A 16,873-nucleotide genomic window follows, 5' to 3' on the forward strand; every position below is an offset into this window, starting at 1 on the left:
GCTCTCCCGAGTCTTCCTGCCCATGGGTCAGGCGTGCCCACCTCACAGAGCCTGGCCTGATCTCTTCAAGGCTATGCAAAGGAGGGCTTGTTATGAATGGCAGCCATGGGCAAAGGAGAAGTAGAGGTCACTCTTGCTCCCGGCACCAGCAGGCTGGAGGCCACGCTGAGCTGGGGCTTTTGTGGGCTCCTCTGCCCCCGCCCCGCGCGGTCACTCACCTCCTTGCCGTTTTCCACGGTGGTCTACAGAGCAGGCCCCAGTGACCAGGTCCTTCCCTCAGAAGCCTTTGGACATGCACTTCCACATTTGGGGACCTGAGGCCAGTGAGCCTCTGCATCCTGGGTGCATTTCTGGGGCCAGTGAGAATTCACTTGGCAGGGCAGCCGCACAAGCCAGCATGGCTCCTGGGAGGACCCTCCTGGCTGACTCCACCCTGTTGCTCCTAGCTCCCCCGAGTGGCAGTCCGTGGGCCTAGCTGACCAGAAGCGCCTGTGTCATGCTGCTCTGGACGACGGGGAGTTCTGGTACAGCTCATCCATTTCTGTTTCTGTTGAGTGTGTGACAGGTGTTGAGTGTGGCCACGGCCTGGGCAAGGACCACCACCTCTCCCCTCTCTCTCTCTCTCTCTCTCCTTTACTCTCTCCCCTCCTCCTCCTCCTTCTCCTCCTCCTCCTCCTCCTCTTCCTCCTCCTTCTTCTCTCTCTCTCCTCTTCTCTCTTTTCTTTCTCTCCTTTTCCTCCTCCTCTCTCCTCCTCTCTCTTCTCTCTCTCCTCCTCCTTCTCCTTCTTCTTTTCTCTCTTCTCCTCTCTCTTCCCTCTCTCCTTTTCCTCCTCCTCCTCTCTCCTCCTCTCTCTCTTCTCTCTCCTCCCCTCTCTCTCTCCTTTACTCTCTCCTCCTCCTCCCTCCTCCTCCTCTCTCTTCTTTTCTCTCTCCTCCTCCTCCTCCTTCTCTCTCTCCTTCTCCTCTCTACTCCTTTCTCTTCTCTCTCCTCCTCTCTCTCTCCTCCTCCTCTCTCTTCTTCTCTCTCTCCTCTCTCTCCTCCTCTCCTCTCTCTCCTTTTCCTCCTTCTCTCTCTCTCTTCTCCTCTCTCTTCTTCTCTCTCTCCTCTCTCTCCTCCTCTCCTCTCTCTCCTTTTCCTATCTCTCTCTCTCTCTCTCTCTCTCTCTCTCTCTCTCTCACACACACACACACACACACACACACACACACACATACACACACCATAGCCCCCAGGCTGGCAGGGAATCTAATCTCAGTGACGTTTGGGTGGGGACCCTCCCACCTCCAGGTCTCTTTATGAGTCTCTGGAGAATTGATGTCATCCAGAAAGCCGGGCAGAGCCTCTGGTGTGCAGCCAGCACCCTCCTCTGACCTCTGCTGCCCCAGTTGGCTTGGCTGAGTTTGAGGACAGGCAGCATGGCCCAGCACCCTGCTGCCCGAGACCTGAGCCTCGAGGTTGCCCCCAGCACATCCCTGGAATCCAAGCCAAGAGGGAGGCACTTCCTCCTGCCAGCCTTTGCAGCTCTGTCGCCTGGCGATGGGCCCTCTCTGGCCCCACGACCTCCTGTGTAGGGTCTGGAAGCCCACCCTGTGGCTTCTGGCCTGCTCCCTGCATGCTCCCACATGGGCCCTTGCATGAGCTCATCCCTCTTCCCACACCTTGTGAACCCCAAGCCAAGACCACGACAACAAACCCCCAGCTTCCCTCCTTTCCTGCCCAGGCGCATGGGCCCTGTCCTGCCTCCTGTGTTTGCAGTTGTCTTGGGCAGCAACCTCACCAGGTGGTTCTTGCACTAGAGAGGCCTCCAGCTTGCCTGGCGACCTGGGCAGGACATGGCCTCTCCGCTCAGTAGCTTGAGGTGTGGGCACAGTGCTCTAGGACCCAAGGCCCTCTTGTGGGCTTCTTGGCAAGGTCCCGTCCTGTCCCCTCCTCCCTGCCCTGCTAGATCTGATGCCCTTGGCTCAGCCTCTCAGAGAGGCCACTCGGCCTGCCCTCCAGAGCCTCCCTCCCACATGGCTCTGCCCCACCTTCCCCATCCCTTTCATGTTCACCCTCCAACCATCAGGACCTCTGGGCTCTGCCTTCAGATCATGCCTCCCTGTGGTCACCAGCTGGACTGGGCACCCCCTTCTCTTGCCGTGACTTTCCATCTGGCCGGTCAGCTTCACCTGTGTCCCTAAGGTCTGCTCCACACAGCAGCGGTGGACCGGGTCACTCTGCTCCGCACCCTCCAAAGGCTTTCCTGTCCCCAGAGTCAAAGCCATGCCCCCTGCCCACCCAATGCCCACGACCTTGCTCTTTGCCTGCCTGGACCCCAGCAGCTGCTTCCTACAGGCCTGCTTCCGGTCTCCTCTTGAAGGGCACCTGGTCCTGAGGCTCCCGGCTCCCGAGGAGGGACGCCCCACCCTGTGCTGCGTGTGGCCCCACCATGGCCCATCATGCCGTGTGATTGTCTTTTTCTCCTTTTTGAATCTTCACTTTTGTCTGTGTTCAGTCCCCAGCTGGGCCTCCCTGCCCTGGAGGACGGGAGCTGGATGGTTGGAGGGAAGGATGGTGGGCTGCCACCACCCTCCCTCACCCGCCTGACCCTCTGTGTGCAGGATGGCCTTCCAGGACTTCAGGGCCCACTTCGACAAGGTGGAGGTCTGCAACCTCAGCCCCGATGCGCTGCAGGAAGACGCGCTTCACAGGTGGGAAGTGGCCGTGCACCAGGGCAGCTGGGTCCGCGGCTCCACCGCAGGGGGCTGCCGCAACTTCCTGGGTGCGTGGCCTCCCTGTCATTGTCTCTTCCATTTCCAAGAGTCCAGTCCATCCTGGGGACATCAAAGGGCCAGGGCAGGACCCCAGAGAAAGCTGGAAGTGGGTAGTTGGTCTGCAGGACCCCAGGGAGACCTGGGCATGAGGGCTTGGTAGAAAGTTGGACAAGAAGTACTCACGGAAGCACCCTCTTCTGCCACTTGGGCCATTTTCCAGTATAAGAGACAGAGATCACCGCTGGCCAGGTCGGCTGTAAAGAGGGCTCACCACCCTGCCGGCCTGACAGTGCCGGGCAGCAACAAGATGGGCTTGGTGTGCGGCTCAGCTCGGCCCTCTCCCCTGGGCTGCTTCCCTCTGTCTGGCTGTCTTTGTGAGCAGGGGCAGGGGCTTGCCTCAGCGTCAGGACTCCCACAGGCCTCACACACACTGCAAGGTGGCCTCAGAGCCCTGACCCCCTAACTCCTCAGCCCCAGGGTGCTGGGGCACTGAGCACTGCTCAGCTTTGCTCCAATCCTCTGCGGCAAAAGGGATTGCCAGAGACCGGAGTTCATCCCTGGGTTGGGGACACGGTCAGTCCCACCCAAATTGCACAATCAATAAAAAGAGGCAGGAGGATGACCCCAGGCCAACGCAGGCCCCCCTGAAATTCCAAGTGGGAAACATAGGGTGGAGCAAACTTCAGCAGGCTAGACCTGGAGGAGGACCCTGAAAGGCTGAGAAGTGGCTCAGAAGGTGGCAGGAAAGGGAGGCCCCAGGAAGCAGGGCCAGAGGGCTGATGGGAGAACCTCGAGTTGGGAGGACCTGGGTGGGGAGGGGAGTGGAGTGCACTTTGCTTTTTTGTTTTGTCCCCTTAAGGAATGGGCAGTAATCCTTCTCTTTCAAATGGCAGATACCTTTTGGACCAATCCACAGATAAAACTGTCCCTGACCGAGAAAGACGAGGGACAGGAGGAATGTACTTTGCTCGTAGCCTTGATGCAGAAAGATCGAAGGAAGCTCAAGAGGTTTGGAGCTGACATGCTGACTATCGGCTACGCCATTTACCAGGTGGGGAGCAAGGCCACACTCGGGTCCCATTAGGCTTCTGCATTCCCAGCTCTTTCTCAGTTTTGTGCCAGAGATTATAACCCATACCAAACTCTGCCTGAGGAGCAAGGCCAGCCTCAGAGAGCCCCCTCCTCCTCCTACAGAGCCCCGGCAAGGACGAACACCTGGACAAAGACTTCTTCAGGTACCATGCCTCCCTGGCTAGAAGCAAGACGTTCATCAACCTGAGGGAAGTCTCTGACCGCTTCCGGCTGCCCCCGGGGGAGTACGTCCTGGTCCCCAGCACCTTTGAGCCCCATCAGGAGGCTGACTTCTGTCTGAGAATCTTTTCGGAGAAGAAAACCATTAGCCGGTGAGGAGCAGAGGCAGACCCCAGGCCCCTTCCTCTAGCATCCAGGCACTGGGGCCACCAGGATTGCAAAGCTGGGCCCTTTCCATCCCTCTGGGAATCGAGGTTTTTCAGTCCTTCTCTTCCCTCCTCAGGCAGACCTGCCAGTCTCCCCCACAGCTGCTCCCAGGGTCCTACCCCAAGGCCCTCTTGGCAAGACCTTGGTTTTCTCAGACCCTGGAGTGGAGGCACACTTAGGGATGCTAGACTCCCACCCACAATGAAGGGGACTGTCCCCTTACCAGACTGGCGTGTTCCCTCAGCTCCAGTTTAAAGATGCTGGCCAGTCTGAACTGTCTTACACTCCGCCACGCGTCTTCACAGTATCCTGGTGAAGTTTGTATCCGTTACTTCTAGGGATAAGCTTCCCATGACCGCCCTGTGCTGGTTGCTCTGTGGCAGAGGGGAAGTGGCTTGTGGCTTGAGAGGCATGACCCATTTCCTGAACCAGCGAAGCCGTTCTAGAGATTGTAGCAAGGTCTGCCTCCGTATTTTAAGCTGGAAAATTCCCCAAGAAGGGACCAATCTGTGTAAAGGTAGAGAAAAGGCAGTGGACACCGGGCTGCTCTGGCCTTGCACACAGTGAGGCTGAATCCAAGGGCCGACCAGTGGGCTTCCTCCCAGCTCTGAGGCCTATGTTCTCCTAGGATGGCTGGTGTGTCCCTGGGAGTGCTGCAGGTCTGGATGTGTAAGACTTGATTCCTCCAACTGTCCCAGCATTGGCAGGAGCCAGGACAAGGCTGCCCCTCCTCTTAGTATCACAGCTGTCCAAACACTGAGGGCCCAGGATGAGAACAGCAAGAGTGACAGTTGCCACCTTTCTTCCTCTTTTCCCCAAACACAAGTGACACACATGACCAGGACTGGGAGTGCGGCATGCAGGCTAGGTGGCTCTTGGTCCTGACTCCAGGACTCATCCTCTTGAAGTCCTTCCCAGCTGAGTGACAGGTCTCAGCGTCTCTCCTCTGGAGATGCGTAGTTTCCCGCATAGTGTGCAGAGAGCCTGCTCTGCTCCACATGCCACCTCCACTGCCCTCGTTGGAGGGCACCAGGGGATCAGGGAGCACGTCAGGGTTAACTCTCTTACCTGCAGAGCCCAGGATTTGCAGGGTGGCCTTGGATGAGGGCAGCCAAGGGGAGGGTCTGAGTGATGGGGGTGGCGTGTCCATGCATGGGGTCTGCAAATCCTGCAGGACATAAGGGCAGTGAGCCAGGAGGGCTTCCTGCAGCTCAGCAGATAGCACATGAGGGTCCCCCATGAGACACACAGTTGAGGCACTGTGCTCTCTGCCCCTACAGGGACCTGGATGGCACTGTGGACATCAACCTTCCTGAGGTGAGTGCACCCCTGGCCAGGGAGGGTGGGACTCGGTGGGAGGCTGAGGGCCTTCCTCTGACCACGGTGACACCTCCAGGCCGTGGGGTCAGTGCCTGTGCTTGACTGACCTGCAGGCTGAGCCTGGGTCCTCTGTCCCTCACACAGACAGGACTGCCAAGGTGAGACAGGTTGTGGGATGTCCTCCTTCTCCGGGATTCCACCTCCGTGGAGAGGCACCTGCCTCCTGTGAGGGGGCAAAATGAATGCATTTTAATAAAAATAATAAAAAGAAGCCAAGCAAATGGGTAGGTCCTCTCTGTGGACTCAGGGGCACGAGTCCTCCCACTCTCTGCGTGTTGGGTGGAAGGTCCATTTCATCCCATCCAAGGGCCGTGAGACCTTCAGGGGGCACCAGGGTGTGGTGCTCTAAGAGGAGACCTGCAGCTCCATGCTGGGAACAGATGTGAGGCAGCTGGAGTCGGGGCCAGGGCTGAGATGAGTATGACTGCTGGGCCTGCCCCTCTCTGCACGTGGGGCTGAAGGGAGGCACTGGCCCTGATGGACTCTCCGGGATGGGGCCACTCATGCAGGAGTTCATCCCCCACATCAACACCAAGTCGCTCCTCACCCGGGAAATCAGAGCTACGGAGCTACATCCCACCCAGGCCCCTGCACAGAAGGACGCCCTGCAGCCTGAGCACCCAGAGGAAAGTCACTTGGACAGGCAGGGTGCTGACCGGTTGCTCTGTGCTCTGCTGATTCCTATTCCTGCTCAAGCTGCCACACCACACAGAGCCGCTCTGGTCCACAGCGTGCTAGGGATCTGTCCACAGAGTGTAGAGACCATTCCTAAAGGCCAGCAGATCTTTGGACTCCATTCGTGATGGTCTGCCTCCTGGAGTCTGAGACAGAAGGGTGCAATGAGTTTAGCTAACCAGGTCCTCCCAGACTCCTCGTCCTCGTCTTGAGGACTTCCTCTAGAGGCTCCCTGAGCCCTTGAGGCTGCTGCTCCGTGGGCAGCAGCTGGTGCACACTGTGTCCATAGTGACTGCTGGCACATGAGGGTCCTCGAAGTCCTGGCTTGTCCCTTGGGGCAGCACTGTGTCCATTCCAGGGCTTTTCTCTCCTGTGTTTCTTTGGGAGAGCAATTCCAAGTTTCTCTCCTGCGGGTCCTTCTGTGCCCACCTCTGGCTATTTTTCAGCCCTCACAGCCAAAGCCACCTGAACAGGAGACAGAGGAGGAGCAGCAGTTCCGGGCCCTGTTCCAAAGAATCGCCGGCGAGGTAGGGTGCACCTGACCAAGGCCTGGCCTCTTCCCAGCAGAGGGTGTTGGTCATGGGGTTTGACAGTGGTGCCTCCCTAAGGCTCCGAGGGGCTTGTTGCAAAGTGACCCCAGCCCTGGTCAGTAGATGCCCAGAAACAGCCTGTCCACACACCTGGCACCATTGCCCCTCTGTTGATGGGGCAGCAGAGCCCATGGTGGCTCAGAACTGGCCCAGAGGCCTCTTGTGGCAGATTGGGGAAGCCTTGAAGAGGAGGGGTCTCTGAACTCTTCTACCCTGAAATCACTGCCATTAAAATGCTCTGTGTTCTGCTCTGTGCTGTCCAGGGAGGCACACTGCAAACTGTGTGCCCAGGAGAGAGTTCCTTGGTGCAAAGCATTTCCATCCATTAACACCAGAGGGTGTCCAGGATTGGCAGCCGGGGCCAGGCTTAGGCCACCGAGGAAGGACAGGACATCTGTTCCCTGCCTCCTGTCCTCAGTGCTGCCCCCATCCTCAGCCCTGTTGCTCAGCTTCCTTGCTGGGCTCATGGCCTCCTGGGGGCCTGGGAAAAGCCTCCTGGCCCCAGGATTGTCCTTCCTCTCAGGGGAAATGGCCCAGCCCATTGTGTAGCCTGGTGAACTGATGTGTGTGGAGGTGCCAATGACATCAGTAATCTCTGCTTCCCCTGCCTGGGGCCCCTGGTGCGAAAGGAGCTGGCTGGTAGCCTGACCTGAAGCTGGGGTATCTAGTGCTGGACTGGGGCCTTGCAGTAGCCAAGCAGGGTAGGAGATGGACACAGGGTCCGGGCCTTGTGCAAAGCGCAGCAGGAAGAGCGGCCACTTCCCTTGGGCAGGGCACAGCATGGGGGCCAATCCCCAGGTCAGGTGCTATCTGAAGATCTCAGGAGGTGACAGATCAGAGCCAGCATGGTGGCCTCTCAGCTACTGAGATGAAGGGCAAAGACAGAAGTCGTTAGAAGTGGAGTGGGTGAAGGGGGAAGGGGATGTGGGCAGGAGGTCTGCTTCCTGCTCCCCCCACCCGCCAGTGTGGGTGCGGGCTGCATCCACCCTTCTCACAGGGTGAAACATCCAAACCCAGGACCAGGAGCTCCAAGCAGAACCAGTGATACCGGTCCTGAAATTCAGGATCAGGCCTCATTCCCCAGGGGTTGAAGATCAAACACTGGAGAAATGCCAAGGCAAGAGCAGAACAGTGTCTTGCCCTTTTATGGATTTTAGGTTTCCTTTCTTCTCCTTTCTACTGACCAAAAGGCAGGAAGAGGCCACCTGCTTGTGTTTGGAGAGTCTGACCCTCCCCTCCCCAGAGGCGTGGTCAGGAGTCATCTGCCCATTTCCTTTTCCTTGGTAATCAGCCACCTGTCCTTGGCCCGTCTCACCAGCAGTTGTTGGTTAAAGCCGTTGTACAGGGGGTCCCCCTTGCTGGCCCAGCTCCTGGACAGATGAGCCCAACAGAAGTGCCACCCAAACTTCCCTGCACATGAAAGCCCCCCCGGGGACCCGGGAAGACTGAAGACCCCCTTCTGTAGATGTGGGCCCAGGCCGGCTGCATCCGCCCTGAGCTTCTGCTCTGTGGATGCTGCTGTGGGTGCCCTTAGATCCCCTAGAGGACTTGGAAAGAGCCAGCAGCCACAGTCCTGGATCTGGTAACCTGACCGTGCCTGGGGCGCTCAGGAGGGGGCGTGTCCAAAAGGGGCGTGCCCAGGAGGGGCGTGTCCTGGAGAAGGCTGTCCAGGAGGGGAGGCAGTCCAGGAGGGGCATTTCCAGGAGGGAGTGTCCTCGCTCTGCTCCTCAGTTGCAACTTTGCAGGAGGCTGGCCTGCTCTCCAGCTCCCTGCAACACCTCCAGGGCCATCTGAGTTTTGCCAACCGCTCCAGGTATCTCTGATCCTCGGGAAGGTGGCAGCACGCCAAGCCCAGTGTTCTGTGTCCACCTTGGGTGGGCCTCTGCTGGTCAGCTGGACCTTCCCCAGAAGCTGGTGGGCAGCAGCAGCTACCCAGAAGACGGGTGATCTGCCTGTGGCTGTTTCAGGAGGGCCAGTCTGTCCCTTGAGCCCAGTCAAGCTGGAGCTGACAGAGACTCACGGGAGTCCTGAGGGCCTAAGGAGCAATGTCTTCACAGGACATGGAGGTGACCGCAGAGGAACTGGAGTATGTCTTAAATGCTGTGCTGCAGAAGAGTGAGTGAACCCCTGGGGGCCATGGTGTGGGGGACCACACTGCCAGCCTCTAGACCCCTGCGCGGGGCTTCCCAGGACTTCAGAAACAGCTGTCATTGTTTATTCCCTGATTCCAAAAAAATGACACAAGTTAAGGGTGGACAATTCTAAAAGATGCACAAAAGCCTACTGGCCAAGGTGAAGATCACCAACCCTCACCACCAACAAATCACGCTCTCAGTCAGTGTGTGGGCACGGGCTCAGTTCCAGGACATTCCCTCCCCTCAGAGGGAGACCCTGTGCCAGCTCGCAGCCCTCCCCGTCTCCATCCTCCCCGTGGCCCCGGGCACCACTGCTCTGCTCTCTCTGGATCTACCTATCCTGGGCAGTTGGCAGGAAGCCTTCCGGCCTGGCTTCCTTCTCTCAGTGACTTCCAGGTTCACGCCTGCCACCGCGTGCCTGGGCTTTGCTCCTTTTCATAGCCACTGGCATTCCCTGTGTGGCATGCCCCTTTGTCTCTCCATTTGTCCACTGACGTGCACTTGGGTACCGCTGCAGTGGACCTCAGGTTTCCAATGGGCGTATTGCTTTCCTCTTCCCTCCACGGTGAGGAGAATTTCTGACGGAACTCTGCACTTGATGTTTTAGTGTCCAGACGTTTTCCAAAGGGACCTTTTGACATTTCCACCAGCAGTGTATCAATGTCCAAGTTCCTCCGCAAGTTTAAATTCCACCTTAAGCTCACTTTGTGTGAGCAGTTCATCCAGGAACACAATTTCCATGGGTATTGCACGTGTGGGAGTGGCCTTCGTCCTTAGCAAGGCCCTTCCTTCAGTCATCTATTCATTTTCAAGCTTCTGCCCTTAAATGATCTGAGAGAAACCTTCATGGGCGATCTGTCATTTAGAATTATTGAATTAGAAAAAAAAAATGATGAGAGAGTGATCCCTGTTTCAGTTGTTGGGTTTTGGGGTTGGGGGTATTGTGTTCTAGTTTTGCAGTGCTGGGGACTGGGTCCATGGCTTCGCGGGTGCTGGGCAGGCGTTTTATCACGTAGCTGCAACTAGCCCGACATTCCCATTTTTTAAGCTTTTTTTCATATATTATAAATGTCCCCCTATTCTTACCAGCATCATAAGAATGCCCATGTCACAGTCCAGAGCCTGGCTCTGGCCACCCTGGGCTTCAGCACATTTGACTGAGGGTTAACCAAATTCAACTTTCACATGTGATTTCAGGGAAAGACCTCAAGTTCAAGAAGCTGAGCCTGATCTCCTGCAGAAACATCATTTCCCTGATGGACGTATCCTTCCCAGCAGGCTTAGGGCCTGCAACTTCCGGCAGCACTCTGCCCAGGGTTTGAGGCGCACAGTCTCCACGGGCAAATTCAACAGCTAGGGGACCCCTGGTGCTGAAGTCCATCAGAATCAAGTGGCCTGGGTCCGTCCAGGGGGCAGAGGTTTCTCAAGGGCCTTGGGACCTCATTGGCACTTGGGTCCCTTCGCAGGAAACAGAAGAGCTATTTCTGTGCTTTCGGAACCATCTCACCTTCCATATCCCCTCTTCAGAGAACCACGGTTCAGTGCTTAAATCCACCTCCCCAGGGCCAGCACTGACACCCACACCACCAGACCAGCCCACAGGCCATCCTGGGTGCCCCAGAGCTGGCCCCTGAGGACCCTGGGTTGAAAGGTCAAACTTCCTTGACCCATGCGGCCAGACCAGTGGCAACGGGAAACTGGAATTCAGTGAATTTCGAGTGTTCTGGGACAGGCTGAAGCAGTGGATCGTATGTGACCTGGAGAGAATCCCAAGCCTAGGGCAGGGGGGCAAAGGCCAAGGCCACAGGCTGAGTGATGGTGGCAGGGACGAGGAGAGGCACCAGGGTGGAATCCTGATGCTTGCATCAGTCCCCTAGACGGAAGGGAAGACAGGGGCGCTGGGCTGGGGTAGCTATGGGTGGGGGGCTGACCTGTGGGAGGCCCTGGGGAAAGCCTGGCCTGTGGGAGGCCCTGGGATCCATCTCCAGCGCTGCTCACACAGGAGGGTGGCCAGCCTCACTTCTCAGGGCCCTCAGGGCCAGCTGCCCTCCAGCTGCTGCTGCCCAGGCTGCCCTTCAGCCACTCCTCCCATCCCTGCCCGCCCCACCCCACAGAACCTGTTCATTCAGTTCGATGTCGACAAGTCCGGCACCATGTCGTCCTACGAGCTGCGGACTGCACTGAGAGCTGCAGGTGAGGACCTGCTGGGGCGTGCGGCTGTCTGAGGTGGGGCCAGTGTGCTGCCTCCTGGGCCCTGGCCCTGGCCCTAGCTGGTGGCCAGTGGTGGGCCTCTGAGCTGAGCTGATGCTGTTTAAGTCACAGACCTAGCACCCCAGGTCTTGAACCCTGCATTTGACAAATAAGGACACTGAAGCCGTGCACCCCCAGCCAGAGCAGCACTAGGCCAAGCCTCCTGGCTGCAGCCTGGCCCCTCATAAGACCCTCATTTTAAACCACTGTGAACATGGGCTGGAGGGTTAGAAGTATCTTCCAAGAATGAACGTGGCCTGCCCCCAGAGGCCTCTGGCCGTCTTCTCCACCGCAGAGTAACCAGGGACTCTTTGGTGGCAAGCATACTACTTCCTGACCTCTAAGTTCTGCATGGTGATATTGTTGCCATGATGAGACAGCCCATGTCCCCATGCTTTGGGGACCTGTGTGTCCCTCTGCCACCTGTGACCCTGTGCCAGCTTTGTCAGCATCAGACCAAATCCAAACCAGATCATTCCATTGACACTCTGCTACCTTCTCACCATCCACCCAGCATTGCTGTGACTGTCCCAGGCTCTGAGGCCTCGTGTCCTGTGCACCCAGCTGGGGTCTCCGTATCCCCTTTGCATCTGACCAGCACAGTCGTAAACCAGGACCTATGCAGCTTCAAATGGGGCCCGCTCCCAGGCAGCTACCCCTGGAAACATGCCCAGGGTCAGGCCTGCTGAGGGCAGAATGTGCCCAGCAAGGTTGCTCGTTCCTTTGTGAGGGAGAAGAACACAGGAGAGCTATACAAGCAGACCACTCTCCTGGGGTCAGTGATCTTGCTCCCAGGGCAGGAGGGACAGAGCAGGGACCCAAGAGAACCTCCAGAGAGGATGGTATGACCAGGTCCTCCTACCCAGCTCTGGTGAGGGAGGTCCCAACCCTGCCTCTTCAGCCCACCAAGGCAGATGCCAGGTTCTGGGCAGCACCAGGGCATGGGCCCAGCACTGAGCTCTGAGTCAGAGCAGCCTCCTTCTCTGGCTGCAGCTGGGAAAAAACAGCAAAAAACAAAAAAAAATAAACAACAACAAAAACAAAAACAGTCCTGGGACCACCTGCACTGAACCTGCGGACCAGGAGGAAGGAGGGCAAGGATACTGCTCCTGAGAGTGTCGAATCAGGGCTGGAGTGCTCGGTGGTGAGCGTCTGCCTGAGCATATGCAAGGCCCTGGGTTCCATCCCCAGAGCTGCAAAATAAACAAGTTGCATATGATTAGACATCAAAGTGCTAAACATGCTACAGGGTTTTCCAGGTGTTCAGACACCTTGAACCCAGCATTTGACAAATGAGGACACTGAAGCCATGCACCCCCAGCCAGAGCGGCACTAGGCCAAGCCTCCTGGCTGCAGCCAGGCACTGTCCCTCCAGCGTGGGTGTGCAGGAATCAGCAAGCAGCATGTCCTCTCAGGACCATTTCTAGCCCCCTTGCCCTCGGGTTAAAACACCCTGGAGAGTCAGTCATACCAGGTGCCACCCTGGAATCCTCAGGACAGGACCCGCCAGAAGTGAGTTCAGACAGAACCAGAGGGGAGGCTGGCAGGACTCAGCATGGGGCTCAGACACTGATCACTGGGAAGGTGCCTCAGGAAGCCTCCTGGAAGGTAGACCAGACCCCAGGGGTGATGTTGGTGAAAAACCAAAGCCGAGAGCTCACTGAGCCCGCAGTGTCAGAGCGCCTGTGAGCACCTGCCTGTCCTGGCAGACACCTCCATGCCACCCAAACCAAGCCAGGCCCCCACCAGGAAGCTCTCACCTTGCCAGGCAGAACACACTCCTTTGACCAGTTCTCCCTGGCCACATGGGACTCCCTGGCCCACAGTGTGGTCCTCTGGGCTGAGCCAGTCCTGGGGCCTCCTGTTCCTCCACAGGCTTCCAGCTCAGCAGCCGCCTCCTGCAGCTCATCATCCTCAGGTATGCAGACGAGGGGCTTCAGCTGGACCTGGACGACTTCCTCAACTGCCTGGTCCGGCTGGAGAATGCAAGCCGTGAGTGTCCTCCACCTGGGTCCACCCCAGGTCTGGTCACCCTCCATGAGCACATACAAGCAACCAGCAAATATGGCAGACAGACCCGCAGGGCCATTGGGAGCTATGAGACACATGACCTGTGTGGCTGCCCAGGGCAGGTGCAGTGTCATGTACAACGTCCAGAGATCCCTGTTCCCCACCTGTCCTGTCTGTGTGAGGACACTAGCCAAGGTGGGCTCGTGCCCCACCATCCCAGGGAAGCACCCACCTCAGGTCAGGTCCCAACAACTTACAGAATCAGAGTCTTTGTCCCCTCTTCCCTCCCTCATGGACCCAGTTACCTCAAAAGAGACTTGTCCCACCGAAAGGGACAGAGATTATGTGTAGGTGCTGTTTGAGGTTGCAGCCATCTCCTTTACAGGAGGGCTAGGAAGAGACACTGCATGTGTCCCGGGCAGCTCAAGCATGCCATCCAAGCACAAAGGGACCATGTCTCCAAGGCACCTTGTGCTGAGTTAAATGCTCCGAAGTCACCATCCTGAAGGTCTTGACTTTTGAACCAGAGGCCCCAGTCTTCCATTTTGCATGAGCCTTGCAAATTATGTATCTGGTACTTCTCGGAATTTGCTAGCTCGATGGGTGACCTCACGGCACCTGGTAAAGCAAGGAGGGGTCTCTGTGGCACGGTGCTACAGCTCTGCTAGGCAGGTGACAGTTCTGATTGCCTGAAGCTTGTTTCTGTGGCCCACAGGCTCAGGGTGGGCTGAGGCATGATGCAGGAGGCTTGAAGGGGCCAAGCCAGCTGGGCCTGAATGCTGGCCCAGGTCACCAGCAGCTATGGAGAAGGGACCACCTATAAAGATGGCATAGACCCTCAGGGTAGGCAGAGCTGACCCTAGAAATTGGAGAGTTGTCCCTTCTCCCCTCCTCCTGGCTGCAGCCAGGAGGCTTAGCCTAGTGCTGCTCTGGCTGGGGGCGCATGGCTTTTCCTTTCTTGGCCCGCTCAGGCCTGACCCTCCCCACCACAGGGCCCTCAGTGTGCTCTGTGGAGCACCAGGGAGCAGGCCCCAAGGCTTCCCAGGCCATTTCAACTTCCCATCAGACAGCTGCAACATCCATTGCATGGAAAGAATAAAACCCCACACTCAGAGCTTCCCAAACTCTGCTACAGCCCCTGTGGGAGCTCAGACAATCCAGACAGAGGCAGAGTGTGGCTCCGGGCAGAGCCCTTACCCACACTCACGAGGCCCCTGGCTCTGTCCCCAGCACCATGGAGAGGGGAGGAAAGCCACAGGAGCAGGTCATATGTGGCCATGGCCACCTTAGAGAGATGTGGGGGGACAGCAGCAGGTCTGCATCCTGTGCGCAACACTTAGCCTCAACGCTCATCACTTGTGACTTCCCCCCACCCGATGTACCCAATACATCCTTTCCCCCAAATGGGTTGCTAACCCATCTCGGGCCTGCCCTCCCCTCTGGAGACTTTTCCAGCCAGTAGACTTGGCCTTGCACAATGGAGCTGCCATTTGCATACCTGACCAAGTTCTCAGGGACCCTCGACGTTACCCAGTGCCAGTCCATGCTGGAATCCCCAGCGGCCTCTTGACTGCTCATTGGCCACCAGGGATCTGGACTCAGGTCACTTGGTTGTTGGGTCTCCCCATCCCTCTGCTCCGCAGAAGTCAGTCCCCTCTCCCCGCTCTGTCCTCACGTGAAAACTTGAAGCCAGGAGTGGTCAGCTCTTTCTAAAGTGGGAGGCTGAGGCCTGGGGACACACGTGATGACTCCAACCAGCTCAGCCTGCTCTCCCTGCTGCCCCTGCTGCCTGTCCTGTGACAGCCCCAAGTGCCCCCACCCATGAGGGATTAGCTTTCAGACTCAGTAAAACCTTGGATACAGGCACTTGTTTTCTGGGGTCATGGATTTCAAGGAGTCTGTAACCCCAAAGATTAGGACAGGAAGATGTTTTGGACCCAGGAGTTGGCCAGCAGACTGGCATAGGGTAGAGGCCAGCACTGGCCAGCACAGTCCTGCCTGCTGTGCCAGAAGACCCCTGATTCCCACTAGAGGGAGCAGCTCCCCACAGTCAGCCCAGGCTGGCCCTGGGGCTGGGAAACTCCTCCTCTCTCCTGGCAGGGGTATTCCAGGCTCTCTGTATGAAGAACAAGGACTTCATCCACCTCAACATAAACGAGGTAAGACACAGCCTTCTGCCCAGGGCCCCGCAGAGCACATCTCCTGAAACGCACCAAATGCACAGTTCCTGAGAGGCCTGGCGTTCCTGTGGGTGGCTGAGATAACACAGTGCCTGACAGCTCTAAGGCACTCTTCACTTGGCTCACAGGGTCATTGTCAAGGTTAAATCCACTGCTGAGTGCCCATAGCACCCCATTCTGCAGAGGTGGAAACTGGGTCGTAGAGATGAACCACCTAGCATGCTGGCGCCCTCCCTGGCTCCTGGCCAGCCTGCTCCCAGCTTCCCTCCTTCCACTCCCCCTGCCCAGGTGGTCCTATGGCTGCCCTGGGCGCACACCTGTGTGTGCACCTCCGCACTTCAGACCCAAGGCGCCCCCAGGGAGGATGCTGGGCTAGGAGTGCACGGGCCACTTTCCAAATCTCAGAAGGAGCATTGGGGTTTCAGTGCACCTCCCCAGAGGACCTTTCTCAGTTGCCCTGCTGCAGCATGGGAGGCCAGCCCTGCCCGGGGAAGCAGGTTAAAAACATAGAGTCCAGACCAAGGCATCGGAATCTTGTTTCACGGGATCCTGTGATTCCTGCATATGTGAGGTTTGGGAACTGAAGCAGGCTCCCTGCCAGGGAGGGAGAGAGGACTCCCCACAGCCGTGCATAGGCATCATGCTGCCATGACAAGCCCGGTGGGAAGCAAGGCCCTGGAGAGGGGTGAGAGGAAGTCCACCCCCTGCTCACCAGCCCACTGCTGATGAGCCCCAGTCGCTCCTGCAGCCCTGCTGTGATGGAGGGTTGCCTCCCTCCTGAAGGCAGGGGACCCTGCAAAGGGGAAGCTGCTTTCTGTTGCCCTGGTCATGGGGCCTGATTGAGGCTGCCCCTCGAAAGGAGAGAGGATATTCCACTGTCCCTGTCATGCTCTCTGGAGTTACGTGGGGGGACAAGCCCTCATCCCTCTCTCTCTGCTTCCAGTTCATCAACTTGACAATGAACATTTGAGACTGCCCTGGTGGGAGGCACCTGTCCAGCTGTCGGCTTTCGGAAGGTGGACTGCAGTGCTGCTCCTGGTGGATGGTCTCACCCGGGGCTCTCTCCTTCCCTTGTTACCCGCCCACTGCCCACCTGGGAGAATGAAATCTCTGCTGTTCTCTCGGACTCTGTGCTGCTTTTTTGTAAGATCATTGCCTTCTTAGAGGCACCTGTGCCCATGACCAGGCTCTGCTAGCGTTTTCTCCCTCCATGTCCCACTCCTCCCATTCACAAGACGGCCCTGACACCAGGGTCCTGGCTCCAGTGTGCCGTGGCCACCCCCTCAGACAGCTTACAGAACAGTGTCAATACTGGGTTGTGGGACAACTCTCCAGGGAAGGTGCTTCCCTACAGGGTGACATCAGCTCACCTCCTCTACCCCCAACGGGTCCACATGGAGATGGCTCCCCTCTGGGAGCTGGTGACTGAGATAGCCTGTCC

The 16,873-nt window shown here is 57.7% G+C and overlaps 1 protein-coding gene across 3 annotated transcripts in view; it reads left to right on the forward strand.

Moving 5' to 3' along the window:
* Positions 1–16,402, forward strand: part of Capn9 (calpain 9) — a 28,729-nt gene extending 12,327 nt beyond the window's left edge. For 2 of the 3 annotated variants that reach the window (XM_077105088.1, XM_077105090.1), the window contains 13 exons: positions 447–524; positions 2,602–2,762; positions 3,648–3,805; positions 3,949–4,157; positions 5,493–5,529; positions 6,714–6,794; positions 8,915–8,972; positions 10,190–10,254; positions 10,672–10,740; positions 11,107–11,185; positions 13,118–13,234; positions 15,353–15,411; positions 16,376–16,402. In XM_077105088.1, coding sequence (XP_076961203.1) covers positions 447–524; positions 2,602–2,762; positions 3,648–3,805; positions 3,949–4,157; positions 5,493–5,529; positions 6,714–6,794; positions 8,915–8,972; positions 10,190–10,254; positions 10,672–10,740; positions 11,107–11,185; positions 13,118–13,234; positions 15,353–15,411; positions 16,376–16,402 — 1,198 coding nt within the window. The remainder of the gene's footprint in view (positions 1–446; positions 525–2,601; positions 2,763–3,647; positions 3,806–3,948; positions 4,158–5,492; positions 5,530–6,713; positions 6,795–8,914; positions 8,973–10,189; positions 10,255–10,671; positions 10,741–11,106; positions 11,186–13,117; positions 13,235–15,352; positions 15,412–16,375) is intronic. The other variant, XM_077105089.1, reaches the window with a different exon arrangement.
* The last annotated feature ends 471 nt before the right edge of the window (positions 16,403–16,873 follow it).

This window comes from Callospermophilus lateralis, chromosome 13, assembly GCF_048772815.1.
Source record: "Callospermophilus lateralis isolate mCalLat2 chromosome 13, mCalLat2.hap1, whole genome shotgun sequence".
NCBI lineage: Eukaryota > Metazoa > Chordata > Mammalia > Rodentia > Sciuridae > Callospermophilus > Callospermophilus lateralis.